Source organism: Mustela nigripes, chromosome 1 (assembly GCF_022355385.1).
Source record: "Mustela nigripes isolate SB6536 chromosome 1, MUSNIG.SB6536, whole genome shotgun sequence".
NCBI classification, from domain to species: domain Eukaryota; kingdom Metazoa; phylum Chordata; class Mammalia; order Carnivora; family Mustelidae; genus Mustela; species Mustela nigripes.
The window spans coordinates 9826342-9846656 of record NC_081557.1 but is presented as its reverse complement, the minus strand read 5'-3'; the positions used below and the strand labels follow the sequence as shown (position 1 = coordinate 9846656).

Below are 20315 nucleotides of genomic sequence, written 5' to 3'. Positions count from 1 at the left end.
TCAGCAGCTCTAGGCTTAACCCCCTGAGCCCTCCTAGCAGGACCGGTGCCACCTCCCGATGATGCTTTGGAGTTGAGAGGCACTTTGGATTTGAGGGGCAGTCAGAGGGCAGGGCTCAAACTGCCCCGTGTCAAGGGATTTAGGCCTGCCTCTAGCAGCAGAGATGAGGCATGAAGCTTTCTGGATCTCCCCGTCACTATCCGTCCTTTCCCTCCGAGCTGGGGGCCGGCTCTGTTTGCTGGGCGTGGCTGGTCAGGAGGGCCACGCAAACCCCATTCCCGGGTACAGAGATGAGTTGCCCAACCTCTCACACACCCTGGCTCCTGTGCTTTTGCTGACGACCCAGTGCTGGCTCCTCTGAGGCCCCTGTGAGTGGGACCCTCACTCCTGTTTGTCTTGGCCCCCACCCTCTCATCAGGGTCCCACAGACAGAAATTTTTGTAGATATTTCACTAGATAACGTGTCTCCCAACTGAAGTAGAAAAAGGCAGTTAAAGATGCCCAGACTTTAATTTTAAAGATGCACTGTACTGGCCTTCACTATGTTACACATTAACAAAATTTGGTAAACCTATTGTGTTCTCTAACTTGAGAGGAACCCCACATGCCTTCCAAGCTGCCAACCCACGGAGAAGAGGTTGGAAAGCCAGAAGCTAGTCCTTTCTGTCGGCTACTTCTGTCTGCATTTGAAGGAGACTTACGAGGAAGAGATGAGCTCAGGGAAGAATTATGTGATGTTCAAGTAGTAATGAAGGGAAATAGAATCCAGAGATCCAGGGCCTTTCAGGGTTGAAAAATCTTCTATGCCCTAAGTAGAAAAAGACGAGATTTAAAAAAAAAAAAAAAAAAAAAAAATTGAGGGCCACAAAAACCTGGAGAAACTTTTCCCTCAGATAAAGTGCCTCAGGACAGGACCAGACGAGGGCATATCCTTTTTATCATTCCAAGTACCGTCAAGACAGCCATCGAGGAGAGGAGAGGTCCAGAGGGGAACCAGCAAGACAGGTTATGTGCTCGAACTGTCCGGGAAAAGACTTTGGGTGAGTGTGACTGTGGGGGCACAGAACTGACTAGAAGCAAGTGGGTCTGTGACAAGTTGTGTTGCCGACAGAACCGTGAGCTGCGGGAGCCACAGTTTGCAGCTGTGAAAGGACTTACCACGCATGAGCAGGAGGGGGAGTCCGCAGCCCTCCGGGGGGACAGGCCGTGCCATGCCCGTTTCAGAGATGGCAGAGGAGGAGGCCCGCGGATAGAAGAGCTGGGCCAGTGCCAACAGTGAGCGCAGTCTCCTGCAAAGCAGGACCAGCGAGCGAGGGAGCCTCGGTGCAGTGCCATCCCCACCCCACACTGGATGGGCCGCCCAGCGTCCGCGCGCCTGCCTTTCCAATTGTGGGTCCCTCGCCCAGGATGAGCTGCATGGGATAGGAAGAGGCTGGTGCACCCGTGTCTCCGGAGACCCCAGGCTTCGAGCCAGGTGCAGGGACTGGACAGACTTAGGGTGGCGTCCCTTGGGGAGAATGTGCGTGTGCCATGTGTGAGAAGAAAGACTGGCTGGTTTGGCGCACAGAAGGTGGGGTTGCAGCAGGGACTACTGGGGTCTACCCGCCCCAATGACACTTCTTCCTGACCAAGCAGGGAGACCACATGGCCCCAGCCTGCCTTCTGTAAGGCCGGGGCTGCGTGGTTGGGACTGGCAGGGCGGGCGCAGGCAGGAGTAAGGAGAGCCACTTTCAGGCCTGGCCCTTAGAAACACTCCGACGAGGCACCTGCGGGGCTCAGTCGGTGAAACATCTGCCTTCGGCTCAGGTCACCATCCCAGGGTCCTGGGGTGGAGCCCCACATCTTGCTCCCTGTTCTGCGGGGAGTCTGCTTCTCCTCTCCCACTCCCCCTGCTTGTGTTCCCTCTCTCGCTGTGTCTGTTAAACAAATACAATCTTAAAAACAGAAAAGTGGGGCACCTGGGTGGCTCAGTGGGTTAAAGCTTCTGCTTTCGGCTCGGGTCATGATCCCAGAGTTCTGGGATCGAGCCCTGAGTCGGGCTCTCTGCTCAGCAGGGAGCCTGCTTTCCTTCCTCTCTCTCTGCCTGCCTCTCTGCCTACTTGTGTGATCTCTGTCTGTCAAATAAATAAATAAAATCTTAAAAAAAAAAAAAAAAACAGGAAAGAAATACCTGAGTGTGGCTGCTACCTTGCCACAGACATCCAACCCATGTTCTAGATGGGATGCCTACACCAGGGAGGGGGTCGCCTAAACTCTCAAACTGCTTCAGGGGCTCTCAAATTGGGGCAATTTCGTGCTTTATTCATTCCCTTGTTACAGCCTATCCTATTCGGACTAGTACATCTTGCTGGATCAGACCCACGGTGCAGTCAACCCTTGAACAACATGGGGCTGAAAAACCCACATACAACTCTTGACTCAACCAAAAACCTAACTACTGTTGCCCGAAGCCTTACTGGTAAGATAAACAGTTGCTTGCACGTATTATGTATGGTGTATGTACTACATCCTGTATTCTTACAATGAAGGAAGCTAAAGTAAAGAAAGTGTTATTAAGAATATCATAAGGGGGGCACCTGGGTGGCTAAGTGGGTTAAAGCCTCCGTCTTTGGCTCGGGTCATGGTCCCTGGGGACTGGGATCGAGCCCCGCATCAGGCTCTCTGCTCAGTGGGGAGTCTGCTTCCTCCTCTCTCTGCCAGCCTCTCTGCCTACTTGTGATCTCTGTCTGTCAAATAAATAAATAAATCTTAAAAAAAAAAAAAAAGAATATCATAAGGGGTTAGGGGGTTACACAGCTGGGAAGCAGCAAGACAGGAGGGAAATCCAGGTTTCCCCAGATCTTGCCGTGAACTTCCCAACACCCCACCTTTCCCAGACACCCTCTCCTTGCCCTCCTGAACTTTGCCATATCCGTGCCCCATCTATACTAGTATTTCCTTACTGTTGTCCTTAAGTTGAGTCCCTTGTTTATTTAAACAAATTAATTTTTGAAAAGAAACTTCACATCACAGCTGTAAATGGGGAAAACTGTTATCAATGGCGTCACTTGCCAAAACTAACAAGGTAGCTATAAAAACAAATACTTTGGGGCCACCTGACTGGCTCAGTCAGTAGAGCACGTGACTCTTCTCAGGGTCATGATTTCAAGCCCCATGTTGGGCGGGGAGCCTACTTCAAAAAAAATTTTTTTTTCAAATACATAAAATGTGGAATTTTTTTAATGTATTAGAAAAAATTTCATATATACAGCAATGTTCGAAAGACTTTTACAGCAAGTAACTGTATGACCTATCCGTCACTTAGGTTCCCACTAACTTTTTACTTGCTTGATTCATTGTCTATCTGCTCACCTTTCCATCCCTTTCTGGAGGGTTGGAAATTAATTAATCCATTAATTATTAATTCATCTACTTTTTGATTCATTTCAAAGAAAATGATAGATATCAGAACGCTTCCCCTAAATATTGTGGAACACATATCATTAATCAGACGCACATATTTAAGGTTGTTTTCTTGGGGCAGCTGGGTGGCTCAGTGGGTTAAGCCTCTGCCTTCAGCTCAGGTCATGATCTCAGGGTCCTGGGATCAAGCCCCGCATCGGGCTTTCTGCTCGGCGGGGAGCCTGCTTCCCCTTCTCTCTCTGCCTGCCTCTCTGTCTACTTGTGATCTCTCTCTCTTTCTTTAAAATAAATAAAATCTTAAAAAAAAAAATAAAGTTGTTTTCTTTTGCTCCAAAATTTACATACAATGAAATGCCCAAATCGTAAGTGTACATGTGCTGCCTCCCAGCAGGCGCCCACATCAGACTCCTATCAGGAAACAGGAATTACCATCACCCTAGAAAGTTCTCTCCTATTCCACCCTGGTCAGTCCCTACAATACGCCTCCTCACACGCCAGGCAACCGTATCTCTGACTTTTTCTTTCACCACAGATTAGCTTTGTCTGTTCCAGAATTTCATAAAGATGGAATCATGTGGTGTGTACTCTTCTGGTTGTGTCTGCTTTCAGTCAGCATAACGTTTTTGGCACTGCCCACATTGGTATTTGGTCCTGTTTATTGTTGAGTTGAATGCATCATGTCAAACGACTCTACCCCATTTGTGTATTCATTCCATGGATGGGCACCTGAGCTCCTTCTGGTACTGGGTTCCAGACAATTCTTTTTGTGATTGAATGTTCTTATTTCTCAGTAAATATCTAGAAGTAGAATTTCTAGGTCATATGTAGGTGTAGGTCTAGTTGAAAAGCAAGTGCCAGCTCGTGGTCCAAAGCAGATGTACCCTTTTACATCCTCACGGGCAATGTACGAGAGATCTAGCTGCCCTAGAAGCTTGCCAGCATTGGATGTCAGTCAGTCCTTCAAAACTTAGCCATCTTTGTGGGTAGAAACTGGCACCTCCCTGTGGTTTTCATTTGCAGTTCCCTGACGACGAATGATGTTGAATTTTTCTTCATGTGCTTATGACTATTCAAATGTCTTCCTAACATTTCATTTATTTGTTAGAACACAAGCAGACAGAGGGAGAGGGAGAAGCAGGCTCCCCATTGAGCAGAGAGCCCTAGGTGGGGCTCTATCCCAGGACCCTGGGATTATGAACTGAGGCAAAGGCAGAGGCTTTAACCCACTGAGCCACCCAGGTGCCATCATATGTCTTCTTTTGTGGGATGCCAGCTTGAGCCTCTTGCCCACTTTTAAATTTGGTTGTTGTCATTTTATTATTGAATGGTAGGAATTCTTTATACATCCTGTATATCAGTACTTTGCCAATATATGTTTGCAGGTATTTTTTACCTAGTCTGGGAGCTGTGTGTTCCTTTTCTTCCCAGGGTCCTTGGAAAAGCCAGACTTTCCAGTTTTGATGAAGTCGTCTATCAGCTTTTCCTTTGATGGTGTTATTGCTTTCGCGACCTGTTTCAGAAGCCTTTGCTTCTCTCTGAGTCACAAAGGTACCTTTATATCTTGAATGAATTTTTAGATACGGTGTGAGGTAAGATTGGAGGCTCTTTTCTCTTTCCATAGAGATACCCCGTTATTCCAACATCATTTATTAAAAAGACTTCCTGTCCTATTGGCTTCCTATGACATCTTTGTCAAAAACCACGTCTGTTTCAGTGAAAACAAACAGAACTACATATTGAAGTTTTAAATATTTTTATTTTTTTAAAGATTTTATCTATTTGACAGAAAGAGAGCGCACAAGAGTGTGCACAAGTAGACAGAGCGGTAGCAGGAGAGAGGAGAAAGCAGGCTCCCCGCTGAGCAGGGAGCCCTGTGTAGGGCTCAATCCCAGGACCCTGGGATCATGACCTGAGCCAAAGGCAGCTCTGTTTAACCGACTGAGACACCCAGGTGCCCCGAATTTTTAAAAATTTTAAATAAAATGTTCAAATGAAAATTAAATGCAGCTAAAAGTAGTCTAATCGAGTTACAAAAATTCATATTTAAAAATAAGTTCCTAAAAAAAAAAATAAGTTCCTCACTGAGTGTGGCGAGGACTGGTCTATCACAAAAGATTTCTTGGTTTCCTAGTATGATTTACATCTAAAATGAAAATCAAGTTTTCCATCAAAAAAGCCATTCTCTTTTTAAACCGTGACATTAACTAGCTTTGAGAATGCCAACAGCCCATATGTATGTAGGTGGAGAGAGCGAAAGATGTTAACTGTCTTTCTGATACAATTACTTATCAGTTTGGCACATAAAAAATGATCATCGGGGGGCTCCTGTGGGGCTCAGGGGGTTAAGCCTCTGCCTTCAACTCAGGTCATGATCTCAGGGTCCTGGGATCGAGCCCCGCATCAGGCTCTCTGCTCAGCAGGGAGCCTGCTTCCCCCTCTCTCTCTGCCTGCTGCTCTGCCTACTTGTGATCCCTCTCTCTGTCAAATAGATAAATAAAATCTTAAAAAAAAAAAAAAAAAAGATCGTCAGCGTCCAGGAGGGTTTGTTGTGGTGATGCGTGTATACAGTCAGTGCTTGGAAACCCACACCAGTGATCCCCATCACCTGCAGTGCTTGTCCACTGTGTGGCAGAAGGGCCACGTGGTCACGTGGTCGGTGTCCTGGTCAGTGTCAGAAGGACAGCCAAGACCACGCTTCTTTTTAACTTTATCCTGGGACTAGGAATAGTGAGATGTGCTTATCGTGTGAGGCACCCCTCTCATTTAGTTCCCTTAGGCCTCCTAGAGAAAGGCAGAAGCACACTGGTCACCCCGCCTTTGCTGGGAACCAGAGGTGCCCAAAAGCCACACCAGCTGCCCAACGTCACTCCACTGGTGAGCTGGGGGCAATCGCATGTAAAGCCGGGCTGCATGGCTCCCCGCCCGTCCTCCTAAGTCCTCTGCACGTTTGCCTTCTGGTAAGAAAAGAGCCTGGCATGCTGCCTGTATGTGCTGTTCCCATTACTTGGTGATTTCGGTTTATAAATTGTTAAAAACCTGTCTGTCTCCATCCGTCCTAAAACATCAGGGAGTGTGTCCCCTTTGGGAACCCTACACTGCTCCTTGGGTGCCCGCCGCCTGCATCCTCCCCAGGACCTCCTGGAGGCTACTTCCGGAGCTGAGCAGTATTGACAGAGAAGTGACTTACGCAGATCCGGGCTTTAGGAAGACCACTGGCAAGTCACTCCAGGAAGTCACTCCAGGCGGAGGGAAACCTCAGGGGTAAAGGGGCTGACAGAATGCAGGGCATGTTTGGAGCGTTTCTAAATGGTTCGTGGTGAGTCTGGAGCAGAAGGGCACCTGGCCGGTTAGACTATGGTCGTAAAGAAACCTCCTGATCTCGGTGGCTTAACAAAGCCAAGTTTATTTCTCACTTGGTCCAAGTCCAGTGAGAATGGCGCAGCCCCTTCCTAGGGTGGCCGAGTGTTCCAGGCTCTGCCTTTTCAGTGTATGTTTACCACACACATGGGGAGGGTTAGTAATGAGGCCTGGAAAGATGGCCCGTGTTCGATGTCATGCCCAACCTTTTGCGCTTAATTCTGAAATAATAGTGTTTGAAGATTATAATGCTCCCAAGTTAAAACGGGCTAGGTTGTACTGCACTAACAACCAGCCCTGATGGTGATGGCCCCCCGACAGCAGGCTTACGGTGTGTGCATGTCAGGCCCGTGGGGAGCTTGGCATGACGTCTGTGTTGTCTTTGTGCCCGGCCTCATGCTGGCAGGACAGCCCCTTCTAGAACACTGCAGGGCACAGTGACAAAGGCTCTTTGGGCAGTCAGGCTCTGTGGTGACTCGGTGACCCAGGCTGCCCCCATCTTTTATTCTTCTGTCCCAACACGGGATCTTCACCACTCCCCCTCCCCCGACACACACAGAGCCACTTCTAACTCCTTCCGGCTGGGAGTAGTGGTTCTCGACCCCCCAGAACTGGACACACTTGTTTATCTAACCACAGGGGAAGCTGGGAAATGTACACTCATCCCAAACACTTACTGAGTGCTTTCTCTGTGCCGGCCTGGGTGCTGAGCACATACATGTGTCTCTTCTGAATCCCTCAGCCTAACTGTGTGGGTTCTGCTGTGAGGCTTCACTACCATGACTTCGTCACACAGCTAAGGGGACAGACGTCACGAAGTTAAAGGCATCCGAGAGCACAGGGCAGGAGGATTTGAACCCAGATCTCTGGGTATCCAGAACTGCTCTGGACCCCTGCCCTGAATTCCTTGCCGATCACTGCCAAGAATATCTTCATCCCTTTGGAGCTCTGAGATTGTGTTCTTGTTTTCTGCTCTGTCTCATTTCATCTTCCCTGGGGGTCATGAATTTTTAAACTTTGTGCAAGATCAACCAGTTCACCCAGAGGAGACAGTAAAAGAAGCAGAACAGACAGAAATGGAACAGCCATCAAAGAGGCACGCCAGAGTTCTTCCAGGAAATGTCCACCTGCGGGGGAAGCGAACCAGAAGAGGTTGTGCGGGCATGGCGGGAGGTGGAGAGAGAGTGCTCAGGTCACCAAGGGAATTGTTCCCTTTCAGGAAAAGAGAGACAGAGAGAGAGTGGGCTTAGGCCGTCAGACTCCGGCTATTTCAGTTTCTGGCAGTGAGGAAGGACCTCGAGAGACAATGAGCTGGGGTACCGCTGTGGGTATGGCGCAGATGACAGAAGTGCGGAGCCAACCATCATTTCCAGGTCGGTTTGAAGAAAGAGTTCCAAGGCCCTGAGGCCAAAACAAACAACACGGCTCAAACTTCAGACAAGCCAAACCTTCTGTTCCGGCCCCGCCCCTCTCTTCACAGGCAGCAGGACCAGAGGGGGTTGTTAATTAAAGAGAGTCACACAGCCCCATCAGTGCCAGAGCTGGACAGCAAAGCCAAGTTCTAGAAGAGGGTCAGAGAGGAGCAGGGATGTAACCTGGTCTCCCTCAAGACAGGAACCCTCCTGCCTCTTCCTCTCCCACCAAGGGGTCTACACCCCGAAGAGATGTGAGCAGGCACTCAAAGTGGTATTAGTGCTTCCATGTCTGTAGGAGTACGATTCACAATAACCCGAAGTGGAAACAGCCCAAGAGTCCATGCTCTGCTGAATGAATAAGCAATGCATGGTATATCCACACAATGGAATAACATTCAGCCTTTTTTTTTTTTTTTAAGGAAATTTTGACACAGGCTACATTGGGGATGAACCTCGAGGACATGATGCTAGGTAAACTAAACCGGACACAAAAGGACACACACTGTATGATCCCTCTTACAGGCAGTCTGAGAGCCGTCCAATTCATAGAGGCAGAAGGTTGCAGGGTTGTGGCCGGGGCCTGGTGGGGGACAAGAGGGTGAGAGGTGTTTCATGGGCGCAGTTTTAATTAGGGAAGTTGGTAGAGTTATGGAGATGGCCACTGGTGATAGCTGTGCGATATCATGAACATACTTAATGCCATAGAACTGTACAGTTTAAAATGGTTGAAATGGGAAATTATCTGTTACATGTATTTTACCACAATTTTTAAAAAAAAGATAACCAAGTCCCCTCTGGGCACCACCCCAGCCTCCCACTCAGCTGCACCCCAGAGGCCTGCTTCCTGCCTCTTAGTTGTCTTGGCCAATTCGGATGATTTTAAACCTTTCTTCTGTGGATTTTTACACTGAGGCGCCCAGCACCGACCAAGGAGCTCTGTGTGGGAGAGGGTGAGGGAGGCACAAGTTTCAAAAAAGAAAAATGCCATCAAAGCTCATAGCTTGGGGACACCTGGGTGGCTCAGTTGGTTAAGCAGCTGCCTTCAGCTCAGGTCATCATCCCAGCATCATAGGATCGAGTCCCACATCTGGTTCCTTGCTCCGCAGGGAGCCTGCTTCTTCCTCTGACTCTGCCTGCCACTCTGTCTGCCTGTGCTTGCTCTCACTCACTCTCTCTCTGACAAATAAATATATAAAATCTTTAAAAAAAAAAAAAAAAAAAAAAGCTCATAGCTTGGAGAACCTTCTAGTTCAACCCACAAGGCAACCTCAAAGCAGCCAACAGCTTTCCCCTGGGGGCCAGCCTGCCTGGATTCAAAAAATGACCCCTCCCCCTATTTGCTGTGTGACCTCGGACAAGTGAAGTAGCCTCTCTGTGTCTCAGTTTCTTCATTTGTAAAATGCAGGGGCTGATGCTACCCACCCCCTCGAGAAACACACCTCACTGTGATCAGGTTTGAATGTGTCAATACATGTGAAGCACATAGAACAGTGCCTGGTACCAAATACAGCCCCAAAGAGAGCTTGGTATTATTGTCATCCAGACTCATGTGAATTCAAACTTCTGCTTGATTCTGTGATGGAGAGCTCACGCCCCACCAGGGCACCCTGTTCCCCCATTAGAAGGTTGGGTGTGTTAGGAAGCTTTTCCCTCCTTGAACCTCTCTTCCTGACAAAGTTGGCCCTGCCCTCCGAGGTCTGTCGTAAGGACACACGTCAATCAAAGTCAAATGACACCTACTCAGTGGTGTGCTGCCTTGTTCGCCCGAGTTGATATTCCTCTAGGGACCTAAAGCTCACAGAGCCCAGAGCCGAGTGCAGATGTCTGTCCCCATTCAGGACTCAGCAAAGGATGGGGCATGCTAGCCCTGGATGCCCGTCAGGGCCCTCCCCTAGTGGTCCCAGCTATGGAGTTCTGGGCACCAGGGCCCCAAATCCTCTAGCTGGCTCCTGAGCCTCAGTCTTCTAGGCTTCAGAGGCGAGGCAGCTGCTGGTGTTTAAGGCCAGCCTCAGGGTGTCTGTAGCTGTGCCTTCTCACAGGAGGAAAACAGGGCTGAATTTTACTGCTCAGGACGGGGAAGGTCTAGGAAGAAGAAAGAGGTCACCCATGTGGCCAGGGCAGTCTGTCCCTTTGGAAAATCACTGAGCTCAACCAAATGGTGTGAGAGTCTACTGCTACAGTGCCAGCACTTCACACCAAATTTGCCAGCATGTTTTAGCAGGACTTGGTGTGGATTCTGGAGTCAAAGCTGGCTCTACCCCTTCCTGCTCCTGAGGTCTAGGCAGTTTCCTCGTGTATAAAGCGGGGTAAGTAACAATAGTCCCTGGTCATAGGGCTGGACTGAAGAGTAAAAAGATAGCACAGTTCGGCACCTGCACGGAAAATGCTTAATAAATGGGAACAGTTATGGAAAGAGGGGCTGAGTTGGGCCCTGGATTTCCTGCTTAAAATCTGGAAGGGTCATTTAGTCTGTTGCTTTGTTTTATAGATAGGAAAACAGGCCTCGAGCCAAGAGATCCAAAAGGCACACAGCAATTTGACTGCTGCCCAGACCGGCACCTGGTGAGCAGCCCCTAGTCTCCTGTTGCTTGTAGGCTCTGGCCCTCGCCCTCCCAGAGCACTCCTTGCCAGGTCGGCCCTTGTGGGCAGGTGAGGCAGAGTGGTCCGTGGCTGAGGCGACAGTGGCTCTGCCCCCTCCTCAGTTCCGTTCAGGAGCCCCCCAGACTTAGGAGGGCTCCACCGGCTGCATCTCCTGCAGTTTCCAGTGACAGCCGCTGGGTGTCGCCCCACAGCAAAAAACAAAAACAAAAACAAACCAACAAACCACTGAGAGCCCAGACCTAATGGGAGTTCAGTCTAAGAGCAGACACCTCCCAGAATCCAGCCCCCGCCCCTGCCCTGCCCCATCCTCTGTGGGCTTCAGGCCAGGCTGTCCCTAGCAGCTCCAGAGTTTCCCTTACAGCGTTACCAACTATTTCAAAGCTTTCATCACCTCCTCTGTTCCGCCAGCTGCTAAAAGGAAAACCTGACACAGCCTCTCCCCACTGAGTGCCTGGCTCTAGCAGGACACAGGAAATAGGATGATTCCCCGAGAGGCTTACAAGTGGGATCAGGGCCCACCCCCGTTTGAGTCTCAACTCTTCTCTTTCCTGATGTTTTCGGGATCTCTGGCTCGTCAAGACACTGCTTGTCTGAGCCTCATTTTTCCCAGGTGAACAGAGGGATAATAATAGCCAACCTGGAGGAGCCACTCAGAGGACTGGCCACGAAGGATATAAAGTGTCTGCTGAGAAGTGGATACTTAATAAGTGGGAGAGTGATCGTTGGAGATTATCTTTTATTTCTTGTCACTCAGAAGACAGCAGCTCTGCCCAGCCCTGTCAGGGGAAGCTGGAGACTGGGGCGAAGGGGGTGGAGTGGGGGGTGCCGAGGAGGCAGGGCCTGGGCCCCCCCGTAGCTGCCTTCATCTGGGCCAGCGCTGCCTCTCATGGGCCCTGGCCCTAGAAGGGCTTCTGAGGCGTGGGGACGCTGTTGCTAGGCAGCGGTTGCTAGGCGACACACTGTTTCTCTTGGCCTGGCCACCTCCCAGAGGGCCTGGGCTTCTCTGGGGCAGCTCCTGCCTCCTGCAGCCTCTCCCCAGACCTCAGAGCCACAGCCGAGGGCAGGTGAGGGTGGGGCCGGCTGCGGCTGGGACCCAGGAGGGCCGAGCCCACGTCCCTCTGCAAGGCCCCGGGGCAAGCTGAGGGAGGGACAAGGAGCCCGGGACTGGCAGTGAGCTCCAGGGCCGGGCTGGGAGGGTGTCTGTCCATTCCGTCCCCAGAGGAGACCATGAGGGGATTACGGTCAAGTGCGGGGAGTCAGACACCCCAGGCCTGAATCCTTCCTCGCTCCCCACCCCCACCCCACCCCCCATTATGAGCTCATCTTTCATCACTTGGAGTCTTTGTTTCCTGGCTGTGACCTGGGGAGAGAACAAGGTGTGGGGAAGGTGGAATGAGTATATGATTAGGTGCCGAAGGTGACCAGTCCTTCCTTCAGTATGGGGCGTGGGTGTCGGCGGAGAGAGGGACGGACCGGAGGGGGGACAGCACTGGCTGGGTGGGGCTCGAGCGTCACCCCTGGGGCCTCTGCAGCCCGGGCCTGAGGCAGACTCTGGGCCCTTGGGCTACTGAGCTGATGCGGCTCCTTGTGCTTCCTCCTCAGGCGCCCCGCCGGGGCCCTGCCCCCCAGCACCATGATGGGGAAACTCCCCTTGGGCGTTGTCTCTCCGTATGTGAAGATGAGTTCGGGGGGCTGCACGGACCCCCTGAAATTCTACGCCACCAGCTACTGCACAGCCTATGGTGAGCGCCCCTTTGTGCTGGAGACACCCCAGGACTCGGGGCTGGAGAAGGGGAGGCCCTCCCGCTGTGAGACGAGCAGCGCCTCTGGCCCATCACATGCTCCGAGGGACCCCAGCACGCCAAACCGATCCATCGCCTGAGCCCCCCAGGGACCATGTCCAGGCTGGCTTGGCCCCGCTGCCCCTCCCCCGTGGCCGTCCTGTGATTCTGCCACGCGTGTCCCTACCCCATCCTTTCCATTCCCTGCTGCCACAGTCCCAAAGGGCCAGGCTTTCACGGCTCTTGCTTCAGTCCCTGGTTCTATGCCTTCTCTATCCCGAGGACCCCTGGGCCCTGAGTGGGGGTGGGAGTTGCGGGGTGTTTCTGGCCCTGCCTGGGAAACCCTGCTCACTGCTTGTCCACTCCCCTGCCCCATGGGCCGGTCCCGTCTCCTGGCTTCCTCTCTGGCAGGTCGGGAGGATTTCAGGCCCCGCATGGGCAGCCACGAAGGCACAGGCTACAGATCAAATTACCGGCCCGTAGTCTCCTACCACGCCAACCTTGATGCCCTGGACAACCCAGCCATGGGGTATGGTCTGTGCAAGCCTTTCTCCCTCTCTGCACCCCTGGGCCTTAGAGCTCAGGGGCACTGGAGCTCATTGGACCAGCTGCGGACTCCACACACGGAGACCTAGAACCTTGCCTGGCCTGGGTCTGGGGTCCTCGGGCCCTCAGGGCATGGCACCTAGTTGGGGCCCCAAGGCAGGCAGACTCCTGAAGCACCTGGGGGAGGTTTGGGGGAAGTGGGCGGCTTCTAGAGATAAGCAGCTTCCAGGTGGCCCTGGTCATACACGACTCCTACCCCACTCTCAGAGAACAAGTCCGCCACAATTTCCAGTCAGTGACCAATCAGAGCTACCGCCCCCTGGAGGTGCCGGATGGCAAATACCCACTGCCTTGGAACATGCATCAGACCAGCTCTGGCTACTCTCGCGAGAAGCCCAGTGCAGCGACCCCCACTAAGGAGGTCAGTGAGACCCCGAGGTTGGGCTGGAGGAAGGGTCGGGGGGGCGGCGGACAGCGTGAGGATCTCTCCAGCGGGGTGGGACTGTGCTGCCAAGAGTTGGTCCAGGCTGAGATGCCTGGGCACAGAGGAGCCATACGCGGGCGGGGAGTCTGCCCACCTCTGTCGCCTTAGTCCCCTCCCCACCTGCACCATCACCTCCCCTCCACCTCCATCCCCGTCCCGTCACTGCCATTACCTCTGCCTCCCGCATCTCCAATCCCAACCCCAACGCCATCCCCATCTCATGGTCTCCACCATCCCACTGACATCTCCAGCACCACATGACTGTCCTCACCACCAATGTCACATATGCTCGTCTGTGTGGTCCCCATCCTCTTCATTCTAACATCATTACAATGATGGTCCTTATCACCAGCAGTAGAATGGATACTAAGTCATTCATTCATTCATTCATTCAACTGATATGTTCTGAGCATCTCTTTTATGATGCTCAGGAAGGTGCTAAGTGCTGGGGGGGGATGCAACAGGGAAGAGGTGTGGTGGCGGAAGCAGTAGTGAAGGGGTTGCAACTGCAAACCAGGAGGGTGGGAGAAGAGCTTGCTGTGGAGACATGAGTCAAAGACACAAGGGAAGTTAGTGCCCTCTGACTGCAGCGATGTATGAGTTCCAGGTAGTGGAGACAGCAAGTGCAAAGGCCCTGTGGTGCGAGTATCTGCTGTGACAAAGACCAGCAAGGAGGCAGGTGGCTGGAGGCCAGCGAGGGGCCGCGGTCCTCGTGGGTCTCTGTCAGGCCATGGGGTTCTACTGCCAGTGCAATGGGACGGTGGTGAGGTTCTGAGCAGAGGGGGGGACATGATTGGACTTCATTGTCAAGGGACCCCTCAGGCTATGGATACCCTGTAGGGGTTAAGGGCAGAAGCAGAGTCAAGACGTGACTGCCCTCCCTTGGCCTGGAACATGACCAGCCACTTCCTCTTCCCAGGTCAGGAAGGTCCATTTCGACACCCAGGACTATGGGCCGCAGTCCATCACAGGGCTGGAGCCCAGGGACGGGCCCCTGCTCCACCAGCTGCAGGGCAAGGGCTCGATTGAGTGGGAGAACGCCCGGCATGTGAGTGGGCAGCCCCCAGTCAGGGCTGTGAGCGGGACAGGGCGGCCAAACCCACACCTTCCCCTCCAAGAGACAGTCACTGCTGTGACTCACCCAAAAAGCCAACTACCTGGGGTCTCAGGGTACCTAGAAAAACTGGGGAGAGCCAAGGATATTTGGTATTTCCAAGATAGTATCAACGTCGTCCTACGCTTCCTTACTCGTGTCTTGGGACTTAGGACTTAACCCCATCCAGACTCCCTGAGCTCAGGGCCATGAAGCGTGATGGGAGCACCCACTTTACTCCCTTAGCCTCTCTCCTCACGTTGGGTCTGGGTCCCTGAGGCCCATATTTATTCCTGGAAGTCCTGTGTGAGATGGGACGGGCTTCACGGTCACGGGGAACTTAGGGTGGGCTGTATGGCGCTCTGCTGCCTTGTAGGGGAGGGGTTTGCACGGGGCCTGCTGTACCCGCCCTCCCTTCACAGACTGTACTGCACCGGTCTACTTGGAGCACTGAAGGGCCACCACAGTCACCAGCCGCCTCCAGGCCCTGGTCCACCTTGTGGGCCCCAGTGCTCTGCCCTCTGTGTTCCAGGGCCCGCGCTTCATGACCTCTGAGTACAATTCCAAGTATCTCAAGGAGCCTTCAAACCAGCCAGGTAGGCACCTGTCTGCACTCCTGCCTCTCTCCCAGGGCACTTCCCCCCCACCCAGCCACAAGGAGAGACACTGGGCGACCCAAAGGGAGCTGGCCAGGGACATAGACGTCCCCAGCAAAAGAAAGAAGGCTGCAGAGGCAGCCTGGGGGACCTGGGCCTTAGCGCCGAACCCCGGAAGGGCAACTCAGTGGCTCAGGAGGGCTGTGGATCCTGACCCCAGCTGTCTCCAGGCCTGTCGGAGCCTGTCCTTCCTGTGCCTCTCTCCTCCTCTCCCATCTTGTTCTCTGTCCTCTCTGTCCGGGACTCTGGAGGCTGCCTGGTGCCCCTGATGCTAGAGCTCCAGCGTCCAGACCCTTGGAGCCAGCTCCCTCCCCGCTGGCTGGGACTCCCACTCTGGAGGCCGTGTGGGTGGGGCCAGGCGGCCCAGGTTGGGGGGCAGTATCGGGAGGGCCATGTCTTTTGCAGATCTCTTGCAGAAGAAAACAATTGGCGCCAAGGAACAGACTGGCTTCACCGAAGAGTCCGCCAAGAACCCCATTGTCTTCCAGTCACCTTCCCAGGCCCTCCCGGGGGACCCCGTAAGTCAGGCCTGTGCCTGCTAGAATTTCAGGGCTACTTCTAGCTTCTTAAGAAAATGTGAGCTACACGAGATGAAGGCATGTGGGTAAAAACTACCACTTTGGTCCAACTCTCCCAGCTGATGGGTGAGCAGACTGAGGTTCAAAGAGAGGGGGCAGAGCCAATGTTACTTGGAGTCCGGATAAGAGCCCTGGCCTGCTGGTTCTCACTCAGCATTGTTACTCCCCAAACTCTTCCCTTTCCTCGGTGACCCCAATCATATGAACGTGTTGTGAGTTCTCCTTGGCGCTCGGGACCCGGGGCCGCTGCTTCGGCCTGGCTAATGCGCCCCTGCGGGCCTCTCTCCCAGGTCCTCCTCCCCGGCCGGAGCGTCACCAGGTCCGACTTCCTCCCCATGACCCACCCTCACGTAAGCTGAGCCGGTGGGGGTGGGGGGCTGTCTGAGCCCACAGCCCGGCGTTGTACTGTGTGGCAGTTAGGAAAGTACCCAGAGGACTGCGGGAGGAACAGCCCAGCTCTGGTGCCAGGGGCCCCTCTGTTGCCTTAGGGGGATGAGTTCCTGCCTGTGCTGGCCAGAGGATCCGAGCGGGAAACTGGCTACAACCGGGTGACTGAGAGGACACTGAACCCTAGAGTGAGTGGCCCTCGGTGGGGTGGGGGCTCCCCCAGAGCGGGAGCATTCCCACGAGAGGGGACAGGGAGATTCCTTGGGCTCAGAGGCATTTGAGCACTAAGGATGGGAAGAATCAGGATATTTGGACCCTCCAGGGGAGGGGTGAAGTCCTGGGAGCGAAAGTGAGGGTGTCTTTGAACCAGGGCATGTGGTGTGCCTGGAGGGGAAGGACGAGGTCCTGGGACTGGGTGCAAGTTGGGGGTCCATGTGCCTCTGCCTGTCTGCTCTCTGTGCTTGCCGCCTCCCCCTGACCACCCTCTACCTTTCTCGTGGCTCCGTCCCCTGCAGGTGCCCCCTCCTGGCCCAGAGCCTAGCAGCATGAGCCACCGGCAGTTCCAGCCCCCACAGCGGGTGCAGCAGACGAATGTTGCTTTGCTGGGCCGGGAGACCGTGGGGAACAAGGTGAGGCCAGGGTGCCCAGCCCCATCCCCAAATCTCCACCCCCTCCTGACCTGACAAGTCCCCTCCGTACCTCTGGTGCAGGAGCCCACGGGGTTCAGCCTGAACAACCCCGGCTACTTCCGGAACCCCTATGACCCTGACCTGGATAATCGGTACCTGACCACTTACAACCAAGGGTGAGCACCCCCCACCCCCATCCAAACCCAGGGCTGTGAAGCCAGCATGCATTTCACAGACAGACACTGGGACACGTGATGAGCTCACAGCCTGCGAAGTAGAACAACGCTGAATTAATGAGGGTTCCCCCAGAAGCAGCCCCTGAGCCAAGGATTGGAGCACGAACCCCTTACTGGGGACAGTGGGGAAGCTGGGAAGTCGTGTGGGGAAAGGAAGGCAGCCCAAAGTCAGCGTGTTATTAACCAGATATCCGGTGGGGAGATTCTAGAAAACAATGCAAACACACAACTTGGAATGATGAGGGCCAAGGGAGGGGAGAGAGAGCTGGGGTACTGATGCCCCCACATCCATCAATCGGTAATTAAGGGCTGTCCCCAGGGACCATACTAAAGATCCCAGGCACCTCCTGCTACAGGCAAAGCAAGCCCCCGCAGCCCAAGGGCAGCCTTCCTCTGTACTTCTCTCTGATGCCACGCAGGTCACTGGTGCCCGGGCTGAGGGGCAGGGGAAGAACATGGGGGCTGAAGCGGGTCTGGGTAGAGCAACATGGCATCTGCTAAGATACTATGTCCAGTCCATGGTGGGTTGGGCTCTGGGCTGAAAGTAAGCTCTTTGCTAAGCATCAGGGAAGGCTTCCAGGAAGAAGTGGGCAGAGAGCCATGGGGAGGACTCCCAGGGCCAGGACTGGATGGGAAGAGCATTACAGGAGTAGGATAAAGGAGGTGTAATTTTCTGGACAAAGGCCTCCTCGCACGACATCTGTCATCTGTGTGAGCGTGTGTCACCTGTGTCCACACTGACCCCCAACTCCTTATTCTCCCAAGTTGCCTCCCATCCCTGGGGCTGGCCTCCCCTTTGGGATGGGGACCTTGAAGTTTAGATGGGAGAAGTGGCACCCAAGCCACAATGTATATCGCATATCTGTGACACAGGTGGCTCTTTCACTTCCCACAAAGGGGGAGGGAGAAGGGGAGGGACAGAGACTCCCTCTGGGTATCAGGGGCTAACAGTGCCCCTGCTCCTCTCTGGGCAAACGTGCTCCTCCTGGAGCTCCAGCAGACTCTCAGCAGCAGCCCTGTCTATGTGGTCCTTCTCCCACCCACCCCTCGGCTTACCGGCGCTCCTGCCAGGTGTCAGGCACATGGCTCCTTCCCCAGGGGTTGTAATCACTGATTTTCTCATTTATCTCTCTGCATCCTCACTTCATAAGTTCAAGGGCAGGGACCACATCCGAAGCGTTGGCCATTTCAGAACCTGGCCCAGTGCTTAGCGAGCATCAGCAAAACGGATGCAAAGTGGAATGCCTAGAGAGAAATGAATGAGCCGGTTCCCACTGCCCACCCCTGGGAAGTTCATGGGCCAGAGAGGAAGCCGGCAGGCACACAGTCCTTGATGCTCCCAAGTGCTGGCATAGCATCAGCGGGCCGTGCAAAGGAGGGTCGTCCAGTTCAGGGACAGAGCCAGAGCAGCGTTCCCAGGCAGACAGGGGCTCAGGGAGTGCCTGGCAGAGGGCACAGCGTGAACAAAAGGAAGGAGGCTGGAGGGATCTGAGGCCATTTGTGCTCTGCTGGAGCCAAGATTCTTGTCCAAGAAGGGCAGGGAAGCTACAGAGGTGGGCAGAGGCCCCCTTATCACCAGCAACAGCCCCCCGCCATGCTGCAGGTACTTCGAGAATATCCCCAAAGGTCTGGACCGAGAAGGCTGGACTCGAGGGGGTATCCAGCCACAGAAGCCGGGGGGCTATGCCCTCAACCAGCCGGTCACCCGCATGGAGGCTACCCCCAACCCCACCGAAAGCCTACGTCACCTGCACCCCCACGTGGGAAGGTAGCCAGCCCTCCCTCTGTCTGTTGAAGCATCCGGGTCTTTCCCCAGCTTCCTCCCTCCATCTGTCTGTCGGTCCATCTGAGAGACCCATTTCCTCTCTCTGACTTGTTCACTGCTTTTCCTGGTCCCCCCCCCCCGCCCCCCGCCACCACCCCTGCTAATCTCAGCGACCCCCTCCCCCTGCATGGCTGCCCCCAACCCACCGGCCTCATTCCCATCCCAGAGGCCCCCTCCACACCAGCTCCCAGCCAAGCTGCAGGGAAGGGGCAGAGACAGAGCTGCCGGGACTGTGGTTCCACCTCACTCTGACTCCTTCAGCTCCATTCAATTCCTCAAAAATTACATTTCCAAGACAATGGCCCAGAGTTGGCAGGCAAACATCTGTGGCTTGGCTGACCTAGCTGAGCGCTGCTGTAGGGGAGGGGCAGGCAGAAGAGAAGGTCCCACCGCGCCCCACATCCCCCTTATCTGCATCCCTCCCCGCCCTGCAGAACCCTGATCTCCACGGACCCCTTCTACCGAGTCCCGCCTCCCAGCGGCCGCTTCATGACTCCCAGCTGAGCCCGAGTCTGGGTAAGGGGCACCCCATGTGGGCCAGCCCCACATCCCCAGCCCTGTGTCAAGCAAGCCCTGCTGGGGACCCAGCCTCAGAGTGAGGGGTGGGAAAAGGGGGTGGAGGTTGGCCAGAAGCCCCACCCCCACCCCGCGAGCCCCTCGGGCCTCATCTCCATTCCCCACAGGTTTGCCAACGCAGCAGGGCAGGACAGGAGCTGGTTACAGACCCTACCCCCCACCCTGTCCCTGCCGGGACTCCCCTGGCTACTTTCCTAATGAAATAAAGAACAGTGAAGTGGCTGTGTGTGCAGTCACTGGTAGGAAAGCTGGGAAAGAGACGGGGGAGGGCGGGGCAAGCATGCAGGGGGTAGATCAGAGCAGGACCTCCAGGGTCCTTCTGGGTCCCGCATAGGATGGTTCAAAGGAGAGGGGAGGGCAGAGGAGCAGGCAGTCACAGAGATCTCTCTCTAGAGACAGATGGGCAGGGGTATGCGTTGGATGAACCCCTGGACATTGACCTAGGGAGGGGCAGGGGCTGGTGGAAAACCCTGGTGCCTCAGGGCAGCTTTTCTAATTGTAATTGTGAGAATTAGAACAAGGTGTCCCCACTCCCAAGCATAGTCCCTAAAGAGCAAACTTCCTGTGGGAAGAAAGCATCACCAGGGCCCTCAGCCTGCAAGGCAGAACCCGAGCTGCTTCTGCCTCCCCCACCTCCACCAGGTGCACTTGCACAGTGCACAACTGCACAACTGTGTGCTGTGTTCCTGCCACCACCAGCTCTTCATTTCATAAAGGGGGACCTGGACCCAGAGAGAGTGCATGAGTTG

General features: G+C 54.1%; 1 protein-coding gene across 1 annotated transcript; it reads left to right on the top strand.

Annotated features, from left to right (window-relative positions):
• Positions 1–11756: 11756 nt before the first annotated feature.
• Positions 11757–19778, top strand: SAXO4 (stabilizer of axonemal microtubules 4). The gene is made up of 14 exons (XM_059385304.1): positions 11757–11839; positions 12378–12517; positions 12968–13085; positions 13370–13523; positions 14506–14634; positions 15212–15275; positions 15741–15853; positions 16204–16263; positions 16402–16488; positions 16816–16929; positions 17011–17105; positions 18769–18933; positions 19425–19506; positions 19674–19778. Exons 2-13 carry the CDS (start codon positions 12409–12411, stop codon positions 19492–19494), a joined length of 1278 nt encoding a protein of 425 aa, XP_059241287.1. The 5' UTR covers positions 11757–11839; positions 12378–12408; the 3' UTR covers positions 19495–19506; positions 19674–19778.
• Positions 19779–20315: the final 537 nt, after the last annotated feature.

Bases quoted from the DNA above. Each gene is read 5' to 3' on its own strand.
- SAXO4 (XM_059385304.1), top strand. From the start codon at position 12,409: ATGATGGGGAAACTCCCCTTGGGCGTTGTCTCTCCGTATGTGAAGATG. The intron at 13,086-13,369 runs GTATGGTCTGTG...CCCCACTCTCAG, and splicing joins CTGGACAACCCAGCCATGGG to AGAACAAGTCCGCCACAATT. The intron at 17,106-18,768 runs GTGAGCACCCCC...GCCATGCTGCAG, and splicing joins CTGACCACTTACAACCAAGG to GTACTTCGAGAATATCCCCA.